At 33.5% G+C, this 26,501-nt stretch overlaps 1 protein-coding gene across 1 annotated transcript; it reads left to right on the top strand.

Moving 5' to 3' along the window:
• The first annotated feature begins 13,984 nt into the window (after positions 1-13,984).
• Positions 13,985-14,936, top strand: LOC149191117 (WUSCHEL-related homeobox 4-like). Its single transcript, XM_089410671.1, has 3 exons — positions 13,985-14,231; positions 14,374-14,417; positions 14,727-14,936. The coding sequence occupies exons 1-3, from the start codon at positions 13,985-13,987 to the stop codon at positions 14,934-14,936; spliced, it is 501 nt and encodes a 166-aa protein (XP_089266797.1).
• The last annotated feature ends 11,565 nt before the right edge of the window (positions 14,937-26,501 follow it).

Below are 26,501 nucleotides of genomic sequence, written 5' to 3'. Positions count from 1 at the left end.
ACAGCAGCCATAAAATGTCGATGGGATAGTTTAAAGCATTCAGAAGACAACAAGGAGCCCAGGTTCAATGAAAGTGTATCAGAGGAAGCGGCAAAGACTATCAGTCAGTGTTTTGGTGGAAATCCGTATTTCCAAAGAAGGCAAACAGTAAGAGGCCCCCATCAAAGTCAATAAAACAGTGTTGGGCCATCAAAGCTCACCAGATCAAAGTTAATGCATAAGGCCACCTAAGGGTAGCGCTGCAGAAATCAAAGCATAGTTATGGCCAAATGCTAGCACAGAGCTCTAAGGACATCATAGTTACTCATTTTTTGAGGCAGCTGCCCCCAGCGCAACATTAGATAGATATTTTGGCATTTATTTCAAGCATATGTTAGGTTAAAGACACTTATTGCATCAGATCTGTCTCAGATCTGATTCTTGTAGATATTTTGCTTATAAAAACCACCCTAATTTACTGTTTAGAGGGTTGGTTGGTTGATTCGCTCCACTAGAGACTCGCTCTGTATGTATGATGATTTCTTTAATCAAAGACTGCTGAAAGTTTGGAAGATGGACTGTCTACTATGTTGTTAATGTTTTGAAGAGTGAATTATGGAATTCTTGTGCTACGACATGACTCAATAAGTGTTTCCTACCTCTGTTTTTCATTGATATATGCTCATATCATACATATTTCACCATCTAAAATAGCAGGAAAAATGAATAGCTTGGACTTTGTTTAATTGCACTCTGTGCTCGATTTCTGCTGTTTCTTTATGTTTTCATCTGAATTGGTAATGAATATGAATTCCTTTTGGCTCATATTTCCCCTAATTCACCCATGTTTGACAGTTATCTAGGGATTCTTTACTGCTCCTAGATAGAGCTCATTCACCTTCCCTTTGTTAAGCTGAACGAGAGATTCTTAATTGCCTCTCATTCCTTAGCGTTCAATCCATCTCCATTTAGTTTGAATGTTGTTTCATGTGCTGCTATCTTGCTCCATATTCCTCTTGTGACCAAGAAAATGCACCAGTAATCCTACTCCTTGAATCCATGCCCAATGGTTTGAAACTTTCATACTATACCTACCTCTCTACTTAGAAGCATAATCCTTCCCACCAAAACTTAAACAAAACCCCTTGAAATCAATAACTAGCCTAAAATCATCATCAACAAAGCTAAATCATTAAGAGAGAGCCCTTTCTGATTGCAGGTGGGCTAGAACCTGCAGTCCAAACATTGGTTAGTGGTTACCTCGGCCGTATTCCCTTGGGAGTCAAAGGAAACAACCTGAGTGATAACACCTTGCATACGTGACTATGAATGAAGCCTTAAATATTTTTTGTTGCATATATTGGTAATCCTAATATGGACTATATAAAAAGCCTAATATTCATGGGATGATTGCCTTACATTTATTCCTTACTCAACTACTGCATCTCAAAGTCAAGATTTCCATCCCCATGTAGCCATATCAACTAAACATTGAAATGAAAAGATGAAAATCGAGTGTGACACTCAATGCTTGATTGACATAGTTCTAGAAGTCGGTAGGGTTAATGCATTCGTGGCTGAGTTATTACATTGACATTGGCATTGCTAACAATACATTGTAACAATTGTGAGAGTAGAATGAATTTCAAAGAGACAAGTTGTAAGAAATATGGTGAAACAAAGTATTATACTGTTGTTTTGGAACAAGGTATAGCTTGATGTGGATATTGTTGGAAAATATGCTACTCTAATTGTTATTGGACTCCTTGGGAAAGCATTAATACATTGTCGATATATTCCAGCATTAAGGGTGCATTAATATTGCGATGCAATATATATTGGTGGCATACGTTAGATTGGTATTTTCTCACATATCCAATGATGGATGTATTTGATGCTTGATATATTTCATGGTGAATATATTCAATTGTTGATATGGTGCTTAAAATATGTTTAATGGGTTAATATTATCGCTGCAATACACTTTGATATCCAAAATTGCGTTGATATATATAAGTCAATGATAATAATATATGGTGGTGTTGATTGCGGATGAATGTGATATTGCAATGAGAATGGATCGTTGGGTTTTATTAAAGGATTATGTAAAAATCTGCCACAGGCCAAATGGGTCAATGCAGAAACGAGACGTCTTCATTAAGTTCAGTAACGTTGAATATTCATGATGGTTGAAAACAAATTTGTTCCACGTTGATGGTGGACAACTGGAAACCAAGTACTATATCTACATATAATGCTAAATCCAACTTGTATATTGCAGCCATGTTAATGATTCTCTTTTATGAGAAGGCTAGGGTTTTGGATGAGTGAAAGTTGATTCTACACATATATGGTGAGAGCCGAAATAATTTATCATACTGTGAGAGGGAGACCAGGCAGAGCGATGAAACAAGCGCTTTTAGGAATCAACATGAGGAGAGGTGTTGTGCGATGGTAAAGGTTGGTGCGTCTTTGTCGAGTTGAGTTTGATTAGCATTATAAAGCAATGCGTTGGGAAGGTTATGAATGAAGGAAAATATGGTCAGGGAATAACAAGTCGATATTGGCTGTTGAATATGTCAGTTCTTTGCAAATTGAGATAGAGGACATTGTGAGCACTGGTTACCAAGGTCTCAAGATGGCTATTCTTAATTTTCAGGAAGGTAAAGATGCCACGTCTCAAATATTGACATGACACAAAGCTCCTTCTTCCATGCTTGTTGATTTAATTGAAGTCACAAAGCAAGAGGAAATGGTATGCGAAGAAAGGTCAGATGTTTCTCCTAATGAACAATTTGTTTCCATGACTCATTAGGTTCCTATGTTAATAATGGGTTGTACTTCTTGTTAATATGGTAAAGTAGTTTTGCTTGACATTGATACATTAGCAGGATGCCTCAATTTTATTAAAGAATAGGCATTAGTAAATACAGATGTTGTGAAGATAAATGTCTGTGAAATATTACATTTCCCACCTCATGAAGAAACACTAATGTGCCTTTCATATTATATCGAAGTACATGAGTTATCATTTATCCAACAGAGTTTCTATTTTATGAATGAAATATGGTTTCCTATCGTGTTATTTGGTGGAACTTCTTCACTTACTAGGTGGTTTCTAGGACAATCTACACCTTATGTTGCGTAGCTTTTATTTCCTCCTAACTCTAGTATGGTTGTGCTCAATATCAATATCAGTGGTTGTGCACTCATTTTCTCCATTATATAACAAAGAAACACATTCAACATCATGTGTTGGGGTGCAACTACTTCTTGGTTAGATATCATGTTATCGAATGGTTTGTAGGAACAAAGAAGTATGCAAGAAGCATAGTATCATTAATGGAGAGTGATAATGTATTGGACGAGCTTATTAAGAAGGGATAAAAGGTGGTGTAACACATACACATGTTGGTGTGTATTGTATAATTGGTGATTTTGTAAATTCTATACCTTGGATCTCGCAGCATGAAGACACTTCTTTGTAGAAGTTAAGGAACTGGATCTCCTAGGAGAGTTCAATTGTGAGAAACATAGTGTTCAAAATCAGAACAATCGAAAAGAAAACTCTTCAACATGGTAAAGCTAGATATTTTATCTAATCATGGGAGCTCCACTCATACATGTATTAACTAGAGTCAGATTCTGGTATGTCGACAACTCTTGAAGCTTAGCTTGGAATTAATCTAGGGTTCCTTCACTCTTGAGGATCATTGTTTGATGCCGGTAATTTTTTCACAACTGGAAAAGTCTGAAAAACTTTGTACTAAGCAGTGTCATGATTTGGTAGCCAACCAATAACTTTATAATTTCCTCAAATTGTTGTGTGTTGAGCATGATTGTTCAGAGGTCTTTTGTTTCAGCCAGATGTATATCCTAGGAAGTTTGTACACCCATCCACGCGGGGGGGGTGTCCCCCCTGCGGGGGTCCGAGGGGGCCGATCCCCCCGGCTGGGGGGTCCAGGGGCCAGCGGGGGCTCGGGGGCAGCGCCCCTGAAGCTAAAAACAGATGTAAAATTGCCTTGTAAAAGTATAGTAATTTCTAGTCAATCTGGGCCGTTCATTAGGCGGATGATATGACAGTAGAACTCATGTTTAGTTTAGGGTTTTTTTCCCAAGAAGGCAATCCCTCTCTTTGTATGAGGGCATTGTATTTGAGGCTGAGATAGAGATGTGTATTCTATGAGTGAGAAATAGAGAGGTGAGACTGTGAGAGAAAACAAAGGATATTACAACGGATTTGCTGTAGGTTGTGTCTCTTCATTTTTGCTGGATAATAGAAAGGAAGGACTGGTTGTTCGGGGTGGATGTAGCCCAAACTGGGTGAACCACGTATATGTGTCTCTTTTGTTTTATGCGTTTTCTGTGTTTATATTTCTGCAATATTTTATGTGTTCTATTGCTCCGTAATATATAATTTTATAACACAAATGCCTTTTCACTGTTATTTCTTTAGCTTAATCTACCTTTATTCTAATTCATAGAGTGTTTTTTCATTGGTCCTGACAACGTTAAAAAGTATCCAAAACCTAAAAACCTACTAGAGGGAATATTTTCCAGTTATTCTATGTTCAAAAATCTATAGCAAAATGTTGATAGAGTCTAGTTTTTCTAGTCTTAAATCTCCAAACCCCTTTTCATTGATGTCAAAGGGGGATGTAGGTAGAGCTTATGAACATCAAGAGAAATCATTTTCAAGACAAAAGAGGGAGGATGAATGTGTTGCCATCAGTGTCAAAGTGGGAGATTGATGGAATTACTGTCATTGATGGAAAATGAGCAACAAGGTATGAAAGAGCAGGAGCAAGTTATGAAGGAGCAACTTGAGTAGCAGAACAAGAAGAAACAATGGCAAAGGAGTAGCACAAGAGTAGCAAAGGCAAAGGAGCAGTGAAAAAGTAGCAAAGGCATAGGAGCAGCAAGGGATGTTGCAAGGATATTTGACAGCAAGAGATGAAAGTGATGGAAAAGGAACAACAAGAAAAAAAGGGTAAAAAAGCGGGAAAATATGATGCCACATGTATTTTTGATGGCACACTTGTATTGATACAAGCATTATCATACCTTGGAGATAAAGGAAAACAAATTTCTTGTTGGGTGTGGAGCCTAATTATCTTCTTTATTCAAAGGTACCACTGCATTGGACCCTAGTTCATAATGAGGTGGCAACATCGCTCGTAAAACATTCGCTGCAAGGGGGGTGACAGTGCCCCCGAAACTAAAAATAGATGTAACATTGCCTTGTAAAAGGTTGTAATTTCGTAGTCAATCTGGGCCGTTCATTAGGCGGAGATTTGACGGTAGAAGTTATGTTTAGTTTAGGGTTTTTTCCCTAGAAGGCAACCCCTTGCTATATATGAGGGAATTGTATTGCGTCTATGTAGATCTGTATTCTGAGTGAGGAAGAGAGAGGAGATTGAAAGCAAAGAGGGAATTACAGTGGATCTGTTGTAGGTTGTATCTCTTTAGTTTGCTGGATAATATAAAGGGAAGGACTAGCTGTTTCTCCATGGACGTAGCCCAAATTGGGTGAACCACGTATATATGTGTCTCTCTTGTTTTATGCATTTTCTGTGTTTATATTTCTGCAATATTTTATGTGTTCCATTGCTCTGTAATATATAATTTTCTAACATTTCTAGTTTGTTTCATATGTTGCTTGCATATATTGTTATGACAAAGAAGCATCAAGGTATACTATATATGGTTGTTATGTTTTCAAAGCAGATTGGTATGCCTAGTAAGCTTATTGTGTAAGGCTAATTTGAAGATTGGTTTAGCTGAGATGAATTGTTGTGATGCAAGGAAAAGGAAAGACTCCATGACAACAAAGGCAAGACAAAGACATGATGCAAGGCAAGGCAAGATGCAAGGAAAAGGCAAAGACATGGAAACTTTTTGTGATGCAGGACTATTTGAATATGAATGAAATATTATATTATTGCAAGTTATTTATTTATTTTATTGACATGAAGAATATGAATGAATGATTCATTTTATATGTTTTCATATTGAAGAATTTAAGCAGTTTTCGAATTGAATAGACACCCTTGGAAGGCAAAGAGATAAGTTTTGTCATTTCATATTCATATAAGTGGAACACAAACAACCATCAAACTTCATTTATAAATTTTTGCAAGGTTGGAGAGATGGTTGGTTAGAGTGTTAGAGAATGTGAGAGCTGATTGAGATGTTATGCATAGTTACCTAGCACATACATAGCTTATGTGAAGTAGATTTGAAGAGAAGAATGGGAAGAGATGAAGATGGAGTTATGCAGAATTGTTGACCAGGTAAACCAACACATTGTTTATTCTTGTTCGTATCAGGGGATTGTAGTCTCCTTTCAAGTTGTGGCTTGATAAATATCCAGGTGGAGCTGGTTGAGGTAGGAGTCTCATGTGGGTTGTAGCCTATAGAAAACATATGGGACTTCGAGCTTCCTTGCACATTGTATCTTGTAGAAAAATTGAGGTATCAGCCTCTTGTAGGTTGGAGCCTACAAAAAATAATATGTAATAAGGAGTAGGAGTTTTCCTTTTCATCACAACAATAATAAAATTATGGTTTTCTTCCTTTATGGGTTTCCACTTATATATGGTGTCAATATGTGTTGTTATTATGCGCTAATGTGATGTTTTGGTTTTCTTATTACTTGTTGTTCACATATTCAGTCAACTAGTCATTATTTGTTAAGTTTCTCATGTAATGTTTCAATTAATGATTTTAATGAAAATAGTTTTAATGTACATGAATGGACTAAACTGATTCATCCCCTCTCTTAGTTTAGTCAATTTTTCATCAATCTTGTGTTGCCTATGTTTGGAACCAAATTGCCAATCTGCTCGAAGAGCTCTTTGTTGGCAATGAATCATCATTGAATTCTAGCTTCCCTCTAACCACAGTAAATTTCTCTTTGAATCATTGGAGGGGTATTATTGTAATAAACTCATGTTGAGAAATCCATTTTCAGTTGTTCATGAGAGGTGATAGAACACTACTAGTACAACAAACTCTTACGCCATAAGAGCCTCTTCCTAAAGACATGAAAATGATCATTCAATGAAGAGAAAAGGATTGAGTGAGAAAATAAGGAATTATACAGATGCCCCCTCAAAGGAACAAAATCATGAAGGTTTTCCATGGGACAACATAGGATTTTAGAGTGCAAAACCTATTTCTTTTTATCTTAGACCCATAAACAACCACCAAAGTGTTACAGAAAAAACCATTGTTTGAGTGAAAAGAATAAAACTAGAGAGAGGAGATATAAAAGGATGTAGGAAATAAGTGAGTAGGGACACAAACAAACCTCCCCTATGAAATTCCCAAAGTAAAAAATAGGAAAATATATTATATAATCTATCATGAAGGGCTTGATAGAACTAGTAGGTAGCTACTAGAGAAATTCTTGGGATGTATACCACATATTTGATAACTTATGTTGTTATTGGCTAATAGAGAGAAAGATATAATCCTAACTAGATGCCAAGGGGCCATGCTTCTTATGTGGTTAATAAAATAAAAAATATTGTGGCTAATTTCATTTGGACGAGGATGTAGAATAGACATAGATTCCATCTAACTAAATGGGAAAGGATCTTTGTTCCAAAAGAATATTGCATATGGGGGCTCCTAGATATTAAATATTTTTGATGGGCACTAATCATAAAATCTCTTTGGCATGCACTTTATCGAGAAGGAATATGGAAAGATATTATAGCATCCAAGTATTTATACAACAGGGCAGAAAAATATTGGATTATTTCTGGGCACATTGGACTCAAATTTGGTTCTTGTATATGGGACAACTTTCACAAAATCAAAGAATGGTTCCTCAGGAGGATTACCTGGGCTTTTGGTACGGAGAACCAGATTATTATTGGTAAAGGAATCTTCGGCATGGAGGGGGCACATAGTTTATCTAAATATGCCATAAACATAATACAATGTAGAGGTTATTTCGTCTTGCATAGGTCATTGCGAGATGACGAGTACTATTCCCTATCTGGCATAGGGTGGAAGAAACAGGCTTATCTAGAAATTATGTAGATGAATGGAGAAGATATATATATAGTCCCTCTCGAGGCTGGGACTGTGTCAGAATGAGGGTGAAGATTACATCACATGGGATGATATATTACACGGCAACTCAGTGGTCGTTTCCAATACATATAGGTACATATTCACTTCCATTAACTCATTTACACAATCATGATGGTTATATAGAATCCGTAAATTAAAGGTTCCCTATAAGATTATACTATATTCTTGGTTGGTTTGGCACGACAAGAATTTGACCTGAGAGAATCTAGGGAAAAAAGGTAGGGAGGGGCCGCGTAGATGCTCACTTTTAAAAAATTCACTGGAGAAAAACATAAATATTCCCTTGGATTGCTTGATTATTGTGCAAGTTTGGCACTTCATCATGATACAGAACAACATCCCTTTCAAAAAATTCACGTCCATAGAACAATATTTCAACTGGTGGTTGTCTGCAAGCTATACCTCTATTCAATTTTTGGGAACTATGGAAAACTCGTAATGGTTTTATATTTGAAAATTAGGAAATCGACACTTTCAAGATTCTATACAAAGTTGGAAATTGGATGGACACTATAGGAGCAATTTCACAGAGTTAGAATATTTCGATCCGAAATTCTCCTCCTCAAATTATGTTTCTTGCAAGTTTATTTGATGGGGTGGCACAATGGGGACAATGAATTTGTGGGGTATGGCTAAGATTGGATTACACGACACACTACAAAATCTCATGGAATGTAGGTACATGTACTAATATGAGGGCAAAGGTAATTGCACTATGGGGACTACTGTGGTTTACCGAAAGACTAAACATTTATAACATTAATATATACGAGGAATCAAGAATGCTCATTGATGGGATTACTGCAAATACTTCTTTTTCCTCACTGAATCTAAATGGTTGGATTGCTCACATTCATGGACACAGACATAATTTCCATCACATCACTTTTCAACATATATATAGGGAGACGAACACTGTGGTAGACTTTCTATCAAAAAAGAGCTTATCTAATGGAACTGTGTACATGTTCTATTTATATCTAGAAGAAAATCATATTAGAGAGGAGGGATCCATAACTCTATCCTAGATTCTTACAAATTATATTTGACTGTCACTCTGTTTTGATATATTTTGGTTATCATTATATAAGACATGTACTTTGAAGCATAGCTAGAACATGGCTGAATATAATAATAATATATGGTTAATAGAGTCTTGATAAATAAAGTTCTATAAAAATTTGTAATCTTGCATAAATATGTACTAGTACATTATATAAACTAGTGTTTTTTTCCTATGGAAAAAATAAAACTTAGGCTCCAAAAAGAAAAAAAAACAGCCATTAACCCACAAAGAAGTTATTAACCAAAAAATTATAACTATATTAACCAAAAACTTATATCTACCATAAGAATTGAAATGAACCTTAGATAACATGCATTGAAAAATAATATTACTAAACTTTATAAAAGTTAATAGTTCAACCATATGACAATATTGAATATATTACCCATATATTATATGTAACTATATTAACCAAAAACTTATATCTACCAGAAGAATTGAAATGAACCTCAATATCATGCATTGAAAAATAATACTACTAAAATTTATAAAAGTTAATAGTTCAACCATATGGCAATATTGAATATATTGCCCATGTTTTAAAGCATGTAGACACATATAAGTAGCCTAAATACATTAAAGAAATCAATTTGAATTTGAATGTTAAAATATCTCATGCATGTGAAGAGTTATGTAGCGTGGGGGAAATGGTTGGTGAAGTAGGGATAATTTAAAAATCAGTTTGCCTATCACTATTTTTAAACAAGTCTAGTCATAATTTTGAGTTCCAAGCTAATAATAAAATCTAGGTATAGGTATAGGTTTTGGTTTTGGTTTTGTTTGGAAACTAATTTGTCATTATCATGGATATTTAATTTATTAATTTATTTTTTTACATTGATATTTTATTATTTTAATTATCATAATTTTTTTATATTTTTTATGTTTTTTTGGGTTAAGTAACGTTAGTTTTCTTTTATTTTTAATAGATTAAAAATTATTATGCATAATTTTGTTAATAATGGTTTACTAAAAAAATTGTTATAATAATATTTATATTTCAACTTTGAACTTCTCATTTAGATTTCAAATCCAAACTCCAATTCATGATTAAACATTCCAATTTAGAAATTTGTTGGATAAAAAGCGATAGTCAATTATTAATTTTTTTTGAACAAATTAGAACAAATCAACAAATCTTAAAATTCCACAAGATGTGTTTTGTATATAAGCTGCCAATTTAGTTTTCAATTGTGTAGTTTTCAATAATTCCCTCTGGTTTGAGAGAAACAGGTGATTCTTTGAGCATGATTTTATGAGATTTACTGTTGGCATTGGGTTGTCAATTTTCCCAAGTGCACAATCAAATTGCACTATCCTTGAGATATGTTCTTCTTTAATTGATTTGAATAATGTTTGTTTTCCTTTATTTTTAATACATTAAAAATTATTATTCATGATTTTGTTAATGATGGTTCATAAAGAAATTTGTGATAAGGACTCTCATGTTTCAACTTCCAAGTTCTCATCTAGATTTCAACTCAAAAATTCGTTGGATAAAAAGTGACAGGGTCAAATATTCCAACTCAAAAATTTGGTGGATAAAAAGTGGCAAGTTTTCCTTGAATTTTTTTGAGCAAATTCGAATACATCTTAAAATTCCACGACATGGGTTTTTGTGCGAAAGAGGTCAATTTAGTTTAAATTTATGTGGTTTTCCATAATTCACTTTATTTTGAGAGAAACAACATAGGTTTTTGTGTGAAAGAGGTCAATTTGGTTTAAAATTATGTGGTTTTCCATAATTTGCTTTAGTTTGAGAGAAACACGTGGTTTTTTGAGGGTGATTTTTCAAGATTTACTGTTGCGGCCGGTTGTCAATTTTCCCCAGTGCACAATCAAATTGGACTATCCTTGAGATATGAACTTGTTTAATTGATCATTATAGACAATCCAAAATGGTAATGAAAAGCATTTTGAATTTGCTCGTAGATCACGATGTTCAGTTTAGAAGAGTTCGTTGTGATTTTGCCTTTGCTTTCTGTATAATTAAATGAAGTAGTTGAACTCGAAGCAGATTAAGAATATATCTTGATTGTAATTACTTTTGAGTTTTTTTAATGAATTATATTTCTACTGTAATTAAAAATATTTTATTTTTTAATAAAAATTAATATTATATTTAAATTAAATAATAAAATAAACATTATAAACATATGTTAAAGTTTGAATTTTTATTTTTTTCCTGAAATTTTATTTAACACTAAAAATATTAAAATGAATTAGTCAACATTTCTAAAAAATACAAGAAAATTAAATTAATTAAATCTAAATTTATTTTTGAGATATCTGAAAATTATCATTTAACAAATTTTAAGTGAAAATTATCTTATTAGTTTATTATTAAAGAATTTAAAATCTCAAATTTTATTATAGTATCCACTCCATGTTCTTAAATTATAAATATTTAAAAAAAATCTAATTTGAAAAAAAATGATGCTGAATGTTTACCAAATATAATTATGATATTCTAATCATTTTTCCTATTTCCAAATACTAAACTATATCTTTTTGCTTCATCAAATTCTTATGAAATTCATAAAGCCATTTTTTGAAAAAGCTTAGGGTTTTGAAAAGATTTGTTTGTGATTGATTCTTATAATATGAATGTTTGTTAATATTATTGGATAAACAAATATGTAATATTGATCTTAACCATTTATAAATTTAATTTATGATTAAAATATATTTTAGAAATAAATAATATTATTATTAAAAAATATATAATTTGAAAACAAAATGATGTTTGATGTTTAACAATTATAATTATGTTAATCTAATCATTTTTCCTATTTCCAAATACTAAACTATATCTATTTTTTTCATCAAATTCTTATCTCTTTTTTTCATCAAATTCTTATGAAATTCATAAGCCATTTTTGAGAAGTTTGAAAAAGCTTAGAGTTTTGAAAAGTTTTTTTTTGTGATTGATTCTCATAATATGAAAGTTGGTTAATATTATTGAATAAACAAATATGTAATATTGATTTTGAATATTTATAAATTTAATTTATAATTAAAATATATTTCAAAAATAAATAATATTATTATTTTTAATAATTTTTTTTTTAAATCAATAAAATTAATATAATATTTTTTTATTTTTATTTTAAAAATCCAAATAAAAATTAATAAAATGAGATAAATCTAAACCGCATGTATTACTATTCAGAATTTTATATGAAATATCATACATACAAATTTGTACAGTAATATTAATACTGATAAAAACAAAAAAAATAAAAATTCGTTAATTTAACCCTATTAACTAATTATTAAATTCCATATCGTAATATATATGAAACTTATCGAATATTAAACATATCAAATCTTTACAGCAGATTGTATTATTAAACCTATCAAATATTAAACATATCAAATATTTACAAATAATTATTTAAAAAAGAGAAAAAATAAAAATAAATTCGTGTATGTGTTACATGAAATATTCTTTAATATGACAACAATATTAGGATATTTATTATAAATTAAATTAAAAATAATAAAGAGATGCAATAGGTTATAAACCTTATAAATAAACATATAACATTAATATAAATCAATTATATATATATATTATTTTTATTTTAATTAAAATTAAAATATTTTTTTTGCAATAAAAATATTTTCGAAATATAATTAATAATATATAAATAACTTGTTTTTATATATATATAATTGGGTAATTTTTGAAAAACACTTCTATAAATAACATAAAAATGACTATAAAGAGAATAAAACCAATAAAACCCATTATTATTTTATAATAAACACTTTTATAAAATAAAATAAAAATAACTATAAACACAATAGAGCCAATAATTTTTTTATAATTTTATATTAAAAAATTTAAATAATATTTAAAAAATTGAAATTAATAACTACATCACAGCAAATGTATATATCCAATTCACTATTCAAATAAGGAAAAATACAAAATAGCAATATGTATTTTTGAAAAAATTATATTTTTACTTTACATAATATAAAAAAATGAATAAAACCCATTATTATTTTATAATAAACACTTTTATAAAATAAAATAAAGATAACTATAAACACAATAGAGCCAATAATTTTTTTATAATTTTATATTAAGAAATTTAAATAATATTTAAAAAATTGAAATTAATAATTACATCACAGCAAATGTATATAACCAATTCACTATTCAAATGAGGAAAAATACAAAATAGCAATATGTATTTTTGAAAAAATTATATTTTTACTTTACAGAATATAAAAAAATGTGTGTACAAATGAAACAAGTTAACTTATATTTTTACTTTGCAAAAAATTAAAAAAATTACTCATAAAACAATTTATGTACACATTAAACCAATTAACCTATATTTTTACTTTACAAAATATAAAACAATTTATGTACCAATTAAACAATTTACGTTGAAGGAAACAGTCGGTGATTCTCTTGCCATGAGCACAGATCACCATGGATTCGCAGCTATTACATTCACCGTAGCCTTCCCCTCTGCTCTTGCACTCTCACACGTGAGTTTTCAAGCCATGTTTTTCTTTGTCTCATTCCAAATCAACAATAGAGCGGAGTGTTGGTCTCATTCAAAGTTAAATCTGCAAATACAATTTTCATATAACTTCCTCATTGTTCCTCACAATCTTTTCTTGGAAGTTGGATTCTGGTGCGATCAAATCCTTCTCCTCCTTTTCTTGGAAGTTGAAAAGTTTCCTGCAACGGAATCCCTTCCTTTCTTTTCTGTTTATCACTGATTCTGACCACACACCTACCTTCTTAAAAATGCTTGAGGGAAGAGAAAAGGGTATGAGAGTAGAGCAGTGGTTGAAGGACAATTCACCATGACGACTAGATGGTGTCCAACTGGAGAACAAATAGCCTTATTGAAAACCATATACAGTGAAGGGATCCACAGACCCAAGCGCCAGGAAATAGAGCAAATAACCTGCAGACTGCGAATGTATGGAAACATTGAAAGCAAGAATGTGTATTACTGGTTTCATAACCATACAGCTCGCAAAAAGCGCGGACAGAAACGAGAGAGAGTGGCATCCGTAGGTCAGTCTGATACACCACCTTCCTTGGCAGGTGCATCACTCACAAATGGTAATCTCTCTAATACCTCTCTCCGAAACAAAATGTTCAATAGTTTGATATTTTCTCATGTTTCTAAGTTGATCATTGCAAATCATTTGTTTCTACTCTAACATTTTCGAATCTTCGTCACCAGAAATTTGTGAACTACAACAACGACCGGCAGTGGTCATTCCTGAGGTAATAATCATATTTAGTTTTTAAAAAGGGTTTTATGAATCACACTTGGTTCGACCAAATGGGTAGACAAATAAATTAGATGTGATTTTCGCAAAAAAACTCTTCAAAAATTTAATATAGATCACAGAAACACATTTAGTTTAATATAGATCACAGAAACACATTTAGTTTCCTAATTCAGTTTCCTAATTCTCTACATTAGTTTAGTTACTTATCAATATCGTGAATAGCGATGGACAACTTTTGTTGAATAACTGTCCTTGCTACAAATCCAATAATGGGTATTCATAACGTTTGGTTGGTTTTCAGAGACAAGTTCTTGCGCACGATAATGAACCTCTAACGCTGGAGTTATTTCCCCTACATCCTACTGGCATTGCTGAACAAAAATATGAAGCATTTAACACATTGGGATTGCAAACATCTGTATGTAACTCTAATGAACAAGACGATGCAAGGTCTGTCCGGGGACACGTTCATAAGTTTTTCCATTTCATCTCTCAGCATCCCAGCAAGTAATGACTCCGGTTTTCTCATCTTTCTAGATAGTAGCATCAGTGGTGGAGCAGGAATAGCAATGAACAAAAGCCGTTTTTTGTGTGACAATCTCCATGGCTACTGCTTCTCATTATTATCTGGGTGGTAAAAAATGCTGCAGAGTTTGGCTTCTTCTTCATCTTGAAACTTGTGGAATTTTATTTTGGAGGAATGGTTTTTGTTTTTGAAGTTTGTTGATGGTTAAACACCCTTTCGCTTTTAAGAGGATGCCACGCCTATGAAAGTCTTCAGTAGACTGTTGGGATTTCAATGCCCACTCTTACGTAACTGAAAGTATTTTAATATGGAGTGGATTTTCTGTGAAATTATGAATAGGTTAAATTACAAATCATGGCGTGCCAATGTTATTTCAATTTCAAAAGTAAATATAATCTTCCTATTTTACAAATGGTCATTTTTTTCGTCTGGAAACTTGTGGAATTTTATTTTGGAGGAATGGTTTTTCCTTTTTCAAAGTCTGTTGATGCTTAAACCCAAAGATGTTCCACGGCACACCATTTCGCTTTTAATACCACGCTTATGCACGTCTGGGGTAAAATGTTGGGATTTCAATGCCAACTCTCGTGTAACTGAAAGTATGTTAATAGGGAGTGGATCGTATCTATGTGAAATAGGTTAAGTTACAAATCATAGCGAGCGTGTGATGTTATTTCAATTTCAAAAGTATATATATATATATTTTTGGTTTTTTGTTTTACAAATGAGTAGTTTTGAAATATCAAATTATTTGGAAATAAATTTAAATATAATTAATAATATTTTAAATAATTAAATATTTTTATAAACTAATAAATTAAATATAATATTAATAATTTTTATTGTATTTTAAAATTATTATATAAATAAGCTATAAAAATATTTATTATCATGTATTATAAAATTAGTACGTGCGAACTTGGAGATGGGTACATATGTTTTTAATGGCTCCGCTTGTTGGGGCACTCTTGTTTCACAACACTTCCCCACTGCAGCATGGCTCAGGTGAGACGGTTTCTCACTTTGACGGGACGGGACAGTATAAAAATATTTATTATCATGTATTATAAAATTAGTACGTGCGAACTTGGAGATGGGTACATATGTTTTTAATGGCTCCGCTTTTTGGGGTACTCTTGTTTCACGAAAGTTCCCCACTGAAGCATGGCTCAGGTGAGACGGTTTCTCACTTTGACGGGACAGTAAGAAATATTATAAGAATAATAATAATTTCCAAATTTAATATTTTAATGAGTTTTGTATATTTTAAGTCGTAATTGTTTTAATGGTAATTTATTAAAGTTTTTGTTGGGAATTAAATTTTTACTAGTATTTTATACATATATTAATTGATTTTTTTTATTTTATTTTTTATTTTTTTTATTTTTTATTATTATAGTGGAATCAATAATAGGAGCAGTCTCGCGACCCCCGACCACTACTTCTATAACCACTGGGAGCTGAGCCTGCCCATACCGCTCTAGGGTAAGTTCAGGGGATTTGAATTTGTGACCTTCAGTGCCTTTGTAACGAACTTCACCGCATTGTGATTACCAACTGGCCTACCCCTTGGGGCTCATATATTAATTCATTTTTTTTGTTTTTGTAAGTTGCGGTAGTGCATTTCTTTTTCTATTTATATAAGGACAAGTTGAACCATATACATCGTTTTGGTGGCCTCAACCTGCCCAGATGGGAAACCGTGTGTTGGCCACCTCAAGTTATTATAGGCCATCCAGTAGCAAAAATTAATAAGACTTCTGATCCACGCCAAAAAAAATTATTATTCTTAATAATCATTAATTTTTATTATTTTATTTATTTCTTAAATTTTTATTAATAAATATTTTTAAAATAATAGATTTATAAAAAATATATATTGTTAGATATGAGACTTTTGTGATTTATATTGTAGATAAAAAAAAATCAGATTTAGTCACATCATTAGGATTTGGTTAGATTAAAAGGTGTTTGGAACCAAGCAATGTGGTTCATCCTCAGGACAAGGTGGAAAAATCATACAATCTTCATGAATAAATAAAAAGGAAGCATTGTACCCCAAGGTTAATTGCTGGAAAAACTAGCTATTCATATTCTTATTTTTTTAAATTAAAATTTTAAACAAAGATATGTTAATGTTAGATGCTTTGTATTATGTTAAATAATAATTATATAGTTAAAAAAAATTCTAGAGAGGTAATATAAGTTCAGAGCTTTGACTTGCTAAGACCACTTCTAATTAGAGCTTCTTATACATAGAAATTTATAAAAATAGGTTGGCTATGTCATACCTTGATATACATCAATATGAGAAGATAAAATAGACTACTAGTGTTACAAACATAAAAACTAGTGAATCATAACAATTATTGGGCAAAATCTCCAGGCATCTGTGCTAGCTAGTCACTACCCTCATCTTAGGAGGATGAGATGTTGGTTAATCTCCTGGCTAGAATGGTCAACTTGTAGTATATACTATCAATTGTTTCCTCTAGCTCTGCCAATATGATAGAATTCTCTTGTTGAGTCCTCTTATACCTACCTATATTGCCCTTAATATTAAAATGATGTTTAACATTATGCCAACTTTGAACCATCATCTATGAAGTGACTATAGCCCATGCAATGCACTAAGTATAGTGGGAGACACAACCCCTTTTTGTGTGAGATAGCATCATATCAAGGTGCCGGGAACCACTTGTAGATAACCTCTTTAAAGGTAAAAATAAATATATTATTATTATTATGATCAATCATTATTCTTAATAATTAATTAATTAATTTGAATATTAACCACCTATATTTTTTATTTTTATTTTCATATAAGGTGGTAGGAACTTTGCGTTAAATCATATCAAAATGATAAAGCTTGCTAACCAACCAAAAGAGAAATGAGAATAGAAGCATAACATTATAGCCTTTTTCGTGATGAAATTTTTGAATGTGATAAAAAAACATATTATATAGTACTTAATAAATATATTATATTTTTTTATTGAAGCCTAAGAGCCTATTTTATCAACATTTAATAGCCAAAAACCAATATGTTGTCAATTTCCATACGCTGAAATTATTCAATACGGGAGTCCACCTAGATTATAACAGTTGGGCAAACATCCTCGTCAAAATCTATGAATTATATATTGGAAATATTTCCTTCCATTGTTGTCATTTTGATATTCAATTTTCTAATTTGACTCTGTGTCTCGTCCATGCATTGAAAAATCTCCTATTTCTCCTCCAATCAATCCACTAGCACCTTGCCCATTATGGGTTTTAGCTGCTAATAGATATCCACTATCTACATTTATATGGTGCTCCTAAATCTTGTATTTTTTGTGTCTGGAACAAAATTTTCAATCTACTCAAAACCTTCTTTGTTGGCAATGAGTCATCATTGAATTATGGCTTCCCTCTCAACACCCTAATGGCTTCCCTCTCAGCACCCTAAAATTCTCTTTGAATTATTGGAAGGGTATTATTGTAAAAAAACTATGTTCAAAACTTCATTGTTTATTGTGGACGAGAGGTTGATGGAGCATTACTATTATGATGATCTCTTATGCCACAAGTTCCTCTTCCTCAAGGCAGGATAATCCTCCAATGAAGAGAAAAGCACTGTAAGAAAATAAGGAACTATATAGAAAATAAGAAAATAAGGAACTATATAGACGCGCCCTCAAAGGAACAAACTCGTGAAGGTTTTTCATGGGATAACATCGGATTTGAGAGCTTAGAACCTTATTTTTATCTTAAACCCCACCAAAGGGTTGGAGAAAACACCATATTTTGAGTAAGAACAAGAATAATAGAGAGAGGAAATATAAAAAGGACACAAAAATCCCCTCATATGAACCCTATGAAACTCCCAAAGTCAAGAATTGGTAAAGAGATTATATCACCTATTCATGAAGGCCTTGTTCGAACTAATAGATGACTACCAAAGAAATTCTTGGGGCCCATATACCACATCATTGATCACTTATGCTGTTATTGGATAACAAAGAGAAGGATCTAATCATAACTAGACTCCAAGGAGAACAAAAATAACCACTAAGCCATAGAGAGACTATTTACGAAAATCTTAGAACTACACGAGTGATTGAAACGAACCTGATTCGAAAAAAAATTATTAGTAAAGTTTGTAAAAGTTGATAGTTCAAGCATATGGCACTATTGAATATACCTAATATATGACGTTTTAAAGCATGTGCACACATATAAGTAGGCTACATACATTAAAGAACTCAATTTGGACCTAATTGCAATTAAAATTGAAAATATTTCACTAGTGCAAATCATTAATATTTGGGATCATGGTTTGAAGTTTGTGGTTAGGATTTAAGGTGTGATGAACATAATATCACAAAGGAGGTTGATTTCAAAATTGGGGAGGATTGTAAAATTAGGCCAAGGTTAACGCATATTAGTGAATGGAGGGCCCAATTTTGAGTTTTTGAAACCATGAAATAAGTATGGCTATTCAAGGAAGTATATAAGTTTTAAAAATGATAAACAAAACAAAATGACATCAATCAAAGCCAAAATTTCATACAGTTTGAATGGCCATGAGAGGGCCTAATTTGGAAATTGGGGTTGATTTTTTAATGAAGGCAAAGAAACAATAAAGAAGTGAGAAGAGGGGCCTATTTGGGAATTGGGGCTAATAATTTCACTTTAGTAAAGATTTTGATTTGGTTAGATTTGAAAAAGGAAGGGAAATTTTTGAATGGGAGGAAAAGACATTCAAACAAAAGTTGAGAAGGAGCTTGTACAATTAGAAAAATTTTAACAATTCAGAGATATTGAGGAGGGCATGATATCGAGATCAAGAAAAATCACAAATTCATGACCATCCACACCAAATTTGGTTAATATGGACCTAATTTAGTAATTAGGATTGACAACCAAATTAGGTTATTTCAATAATCAAGGTGAAAGAAAGGTTTGAGACAAAGTGAAAGGAAAGTTAAAAGATAAGGAATGGAGAAAGTAGGTCTTAACCTCAAAATCAAGGCGGATATCCAAATATGGGTATTGATCTAGAAATCAAATGTAAATTGGAGTCAAATATAGAAATCAAGATGATTTTGAGAATGGGGAGTATCTTTGAAGCAAAGAATAAGAAGAGTGCATGATTGGAGAGTTAGCATTAATATAGAATTTGGGGCACAAAATAGTTCAAAGAAAGCAACCTAAAGAAGAAAATATTTAGGAAGGAAATAAGCCAAAATGCATTCCAGAATAAAGTTCAAGGAAGAAAAGAAACCATATAAAAACTAAACAAATGAAACATGAAGCCCCATCTAGCTAAACGATATAAAATAATCAATTCATTAAGATAATGACAAAAGAAGTTCAATGCATTTTTTAAAATAAGGAAGTACACCTACACAAATGAGAAGAAAGTGGACCCTTATGTTTTTCTCTAAACCTAGGGGGTTGTTGTGAACATAACAAATGGAAATGCATTGGGTGATTCCAAGAGTCTAGTAGTGAACAGTTATTCAATCGTTCCTTTTCACAAAAAGTCACAAATTTAAGAATGATCATGCCTTGGAATTTAAATAATGGATTCCTCAATTTCGTGGCTTGTATCGTTAACCTAAGGTATCCCAATCATGAAGCTTTAGTGATTTCATATTTTTTCTTGAATATATGAGGCATGAAGTTGATTTCCTTTAAATATTGACCTAATGTTTTAAGTAATACTCATCATCACAAGGTTTTTCTCTAAATGGGGTTGGATATTTTGATCGGATGTGTTGTTTCATTATCTTGTGATCTTACTCCACCACTGATCTAAAATGGAGCAGATTAGTCATGATGTGCTAATTCTCAATTCAGAATAAAACCCAACACACTTATCATTGACTTATCAAGTGCTTAAGGATTCAATATTTTTGCTTAATTAACTAATTCCCATGAGAGTTTCTTATGTAAATGTTAGAAACAATTTAACATAAAACATATGCTAAAAAACAACAAAATAATGACAGAGAGCATCAAAATACAACACACAACAAGCACATGATAAAGGAGTTCACCCCTCTTGGGCTACGTCTCCTTTATCATGCTTCCAATGTTTTGGACCTCTCTATTATGCTCAAATTGCAACAAAAGTGTGTTTACAATGCTCAGATGTCTCTGAAACCTGTCTCAATAAGTTCAAAATACTAAGAAAAGGCCATGCAGCCTCTTTTTGCATCCAATTTGGATAAGAACTGAAAAAGTTATGACTTCTCCCAGTTCTTCCACTATTTGTTCCACAAATTGTTCCAAAATTGACCAAAAATCCCATTTTCGCTCCAAAATCTACTAACAAAGCAAGAAATTCGCTACACTGTAGGTTATTTACTATCATCCATATTGTAAATCGAAATTAGCAATTGGCTGCGGGCCCTTCAGGAAAAGAAAAACATTACGATTGTGATATTGCAGACTCGCCTAGGATAATCAACTGCAACATATAAAATCCTATGTCGAGAACCCATCGTTCATTGCAATTAGCGAAGTTCAGCAGCAAAAGGTTTTTCTAACACGAGAACATTACGATCGTGGTATTGTGGACCCGTCAGGTATTAAATCGTGTCATATAAAATTCTCGCGTCCGGGGTCTTATCGCTCATCGCAATCGGTAATCGACCGCGGGCTCTTAACAAAACAAAATGTTGCGATTCGATATCGTGGACCCGCTGGGCATTAAACTGTAACAAAATAAAGTATCGCATCCAGGCAGTCATCACAATTCAGAACTTTACCAGTGGTAATAAATAACAACGGGGTTTTGGGTGCGATATCTGATTATTGCAAATCACAACCCAACCTGTCGGGGGTTGATTCTTGCCCTGCATCCTTTTTTTCCCTGATATACGAAATGCGAGACCTGGTAGAAGCCTGCCACTTGTCGCTTCCTCATTCATTGGGATCCTTGCCATGTCATCCAATCCTACCACATAGACAAGTCAAACTTGAACTTTGACTTACTCTAACTTCTGCATATGAACTCAGAATTGAGTGTCATTCGCACTTTTGGATTCATAATGATGAACTCTTCAACCTGAAGCTGAGTTTGACAAGATTCTGGCGCTTTGATTTTTGAGCATAATTTTGAGCACCTAATCACTTCTCCCCACTTGAATCCTTTTGGAGCCCAAAAGATTTATATTCAGTTATTGAATAGATGAGGGTATTATTCCCTCACCTTCCCCACTTCAATCCATTTAGCCTTTGATGGATGTGTTCCTTTGAGACCCACCCGAAGATAATCAATACTTCCCCTTTTTGTTGTCCTAGTATTTCTGTCAAGTATAGTGTCCTGCTGAAGCACATTAAGAAATTCTAGAGAAAATTCTTCAATAGATGGAATTTGAACATTGTCTCCTTGATCTTCAAGCAAAGGAGGTTCATACAATCTCAATTTTTCAACATTAACTACAGAATATATTTGCATATATGAAGGTAAATCAAGCTTGAAAGCATTATTACCAATCTTTTCTAGAATTTTAAATGGACCATAAAGAATTGGTTTCAGCTTTTTACCTTCACCTTGAAGCCTTTCCTTGCTAATGTATAGCCAAACTTCATCACCTACTTGAAACTAATGATCCACACGATGCTTATCATGTTTTGTCTTATACTTGGCTTGACTCTTTTCTAGTTGTTCTTGAACTGTTTGGTGAATCAACTGAATTTTCTCAATGAATTTCTTTGCTCTGTCTATGTCACTATGTCCATCTATAGCTACATCTTTCTCAAAGATGAAATCCAAAGGCGATTTAGGAAAATAACCAAGACATGTCTCAAAAGGCGAAGTTAGAGTAGAAGAGTGTTTTGCTCGGTTGTAAGCATGTTGAATATAATGCAACTGTTCATCCCACAACTTAGGATGTTTGTTGCAATATCCTCTTAGAAAATGAATAAATTTCTTGTTAACCACTCCATTTTGACCATCTGTTTGCAGATGGAAGGCTGTACTTTTTGTTGGGTTGTGTTATATTCTTTCCACGACTAGCCCACGTAGTTAACTGGGGGGTTAGAAGGGGGGCTGAGCCCTGGAAAATTTTGTTTTTGGACCTTATATTAGGTTGGGCAGACCTACTTATGGTTTTGTGCAAGATTTTTTGCACATGGTTTTGGACGCGATGGTTTTCAGTCCATGGTTTTGGACGCGATGGTTTTTGGTCCATGGTATTGGATGCTTCGGCATGTATAAATATGTATTGTAACATTGAAAGGAACATAATGAAAAATGAAGATGGTAGTCCCACTTTTGGGATCCAGGGGAAAATCTCTATGTATATGTGTTTTATGTGTTATGCTCTCGCATTGTTTATTTTTTGTGTTTTAGAATTCGTATGCAGGTAATTTCTGTACGGGGTTAAAGCCTACATTTGGTAATGGAGTTGTTTTGGCTGCAAGGGGATGCCTTTGTTGCCGAGCGGTTTCGCTCGGGCCTGTGGTAGACCCAGTTCAGTGGGAGATTTGTGGGGTCGATTTTGGTGGTGAAAGAGGATGGCAAGCAGTGGAAAGATAGAGATCGATAAATTTAATGGTCGAAGTTTTGAGTTATGGAAACTCAAGGTGGAGGATATGTTGGTGGATAAAGATCAGTGGGTTTCGATAGATCCAGGTATTAAATCAACGAGAGTGTCCGATGAAGAATGGAAGAAGTTGGATCGGAAGGCTAAGAGCGCAATACAATTGTGTGTCTCAGATTCAATATTGCTAAATGTATCAGGGGAAGCTACGACGAAGGCTTTGTGGGACAAGTTAGGGACTTTGTACCAATCTAAGTCTCTGGTGAATAAATTGTTCCTATGGAAAAAACTGTATAACCTGAGGATGAAAGATGGAAACTCAGTGACAAAACATCTGAGCCCATTTAATACTGTGGTAAGTCAGTTATTATTTGTTGATATTAAAATTTTAGATGAAGATAAGTGCATCAGTTTGTTGTGTTTTCTACTAGATTCATGGGATATTCTAGTTATTGCAATAGGTAGCAATGCAACTTCCTTGTGGTTTGATGAAATAGTCTCATCCTTGTCGATGGAGGAGATGAGACAGAAAAATATGGAGAGCCAGAATGGTGATGCCTTGTCTGTATGGGGATGGTCCCAGAACAGAAACAAAAATAAGTTATTGAGTGGGAGATCTAAATCTAGAGGGAGATCTAAATCTGTAGGAAAACTGTAAAGGTGGTGTGCTGGAAATACGGAAAGGAAGGGCACTACAAAAGAGATTGTAAATCTAAAGCTCTTGACAAACGAAAGGGATTTGATGATGCTCCTTCTGTAGAGATGAAAACCACCTCAGATGAAGGTGGGGATGTGTACTTGTCTTCTTCAAGTACACATGTAGATCATGAGGCATGGTTGATTGACTCAGGGGCATCCTTTCACTTCACTCCCCATAGAGAGTGGTTTTGCGAGTATGAGAAATATGATGGTGGTGATGTCTTCTTGGGGGATGACAAGAAGGATAGAATCGTTGGTCATGGAAAATTAAAGTTGAAGTTGCAAGGTGGAAGGGTTAGAACACTTCCGGGTGTTCTGCATATTCTTGCATTGGTTAGAAATCTGATTTTTGTAAGTAAGCTAGATGATGCAGGTGTAAATACACTGTTCGAGAAGGATACCTGGAAAATGGTTTGGGGAGCACTGGTTTTGATGCGGGGAGTTCAGAGTTCAGATAGGAACTCTGTATAAGCTGCAAGGTAGCACTGTTATTGATGGGTGCAACAGTTCTGTGGTTCCTGAATGTGGAGCAAAAAATCTAATGGTCTCTGGAGAGAAGACCATGCTGTGGCATCAAAGGCTTAGACATATTAGAGAGAAGGGCCTTCGAATACTTCATGGTAAAGGTATGGTAGAAGGTATGAGTAATAGCTCTCTAGATTTTGATTTTTGTGAAAATTGTGTATATGGGAAGAAAAATTGGGTGAGTTTTCCCTCTGGTGGTAAGAGGGTGAAACATATATTAGAGCTTGTGCATAGTGATGTGTTTGGACCTGTGAAGGTTCCATCACTAGGTAAGTTTGTACTATGTATCATTTATAGATGACTTCTCAAGGAATACATGGATATATTTCCATAAGAAGAAATCTGAAGTCTTTGATAGGTTTAAATAATTTAAGGCTTCAGTGGAAAACCAGACAGAGAAGAAGATAAAGGTGCTGAGGACAGATAACGGTGGAGAGTGTTAGCTACCTATACCAATAGGTTTCATATTTCATGATTGGCAATGAAAGGTCCAAATATGCTCTGCTTTGATGATGCAAAGATCACATATTTCCATAAGAATACAATTTGTGCTTATAGCTTGATATAGACTCAAATTTTGATGGATGGTCCAACAGTCTAATCTGGATCATGCCATGTTTGAATTTTCAGTTGTAGAATAGAGAAAGAAGTATGTCCAAACTGTTTAATCTTGGCAGACAAGTAGTTCAGGTAGAGAAGAAAAGGCTCCCAACAGCTTAATCTGGGACCTTGGAAGAAATAAGGGTAGAAGTAGATAGAAAAGCAAAAGAAAAAGCCAAAGAAAAGAAAAGGCAAGTAAGGGTCTGCAAGCCTAAATGCACCCTTCAAGAAGAAACAAAAAATGCTAGGCAAAGTAGCTGGGTAAGTAGATGGGGTTGCAGAAGTGGTATTCATTTCAGATTTAACCTTGATGGTCAAGATGAGAAAAGAAAAACAAAGAAGCATGTCTAACTTCCCAATTATCCCTTTTCCCACTCATTACTAACATCCCCTCATCAATTGAATTGCTTAGAAAACTTGAGGTTTGATGCTGGTTTTATTCATTGAAAAGCCACATTTCTTGTCTAAATTTCTTTGCATTTTGATCTACTCCCTAAAAACTAAGTAAGTTTCAAATAAACTTAGTGATTTCCCCCTTCATTCACATTTTCCCCCATATTAACTCTAACTCTACTATGTAATTCCCCTATGTTACCCTTCCCCTACTATTATTAACACCATGGTGTATAAACCCCAAATTTTGTATATATATCCCTCCCCTTGGTATTATAGCCAATAAGTCCTCTGTCAGGGATCAAATTGGCATCTGGTCACTTTGATGAACCTAAAACCTCACCCCTCTCCCTTCTTTCAAGTCATTCTACCCATTAAACCTCCGTTTGTAAAGAAAAACCTTATAAAAACCCCCTCTTACCCATAAACCCCTTGAAATTGTGAAAAAACCCAAAAACCCACATTATGTCGCTTATCCAAAGTTTCGGCGCATATGTTTGATTTTCCAAAATACATTGAAAAAACTTTACAAAAACCCGTATCCTAAGGTTTTCCGCCGGGCGCATATTCCAAAACAAACAATAAATTAATCCCGCCCCCCATCCGTATTGTTCGGTCAAATCACCCTTCCGTCAACCGTCGGATCGGACCCATGAGATCCGACGGCCCTCGTTGATATCGGAGCGGCCCCGACGTCTGACAGATACCTTCCGATATCTGTCAGAAGGTGACGTCAGGGGCCCGCCACGCGCCTTCTCCACAATACATCGGAGGTACGCCTGACAGATTCCAC

The sequence above is a fragment of the Pinus tabuliformis genome, chromosome 3_1 (genome assembly GCF_031772625.1).
Source record: "Pinus tabuliformis cultivar Carrire ecotype Pingquan chromosome 3_1, CPIR1, whole genome shotgun sequence".
In the NCBI taxonomy this organism is placed as follows: domain Eukaryota; kingdom Viridiplantae; phylum Streptophyta; class Pinopsida; order Pinales; family Pinaceae; genus Pinus; species Pinus tabuliformis.
Note: the sequence above shows the minus strand (reverse complement) of the source record. Positions and strands in the feature narration are given on the sequence as shown.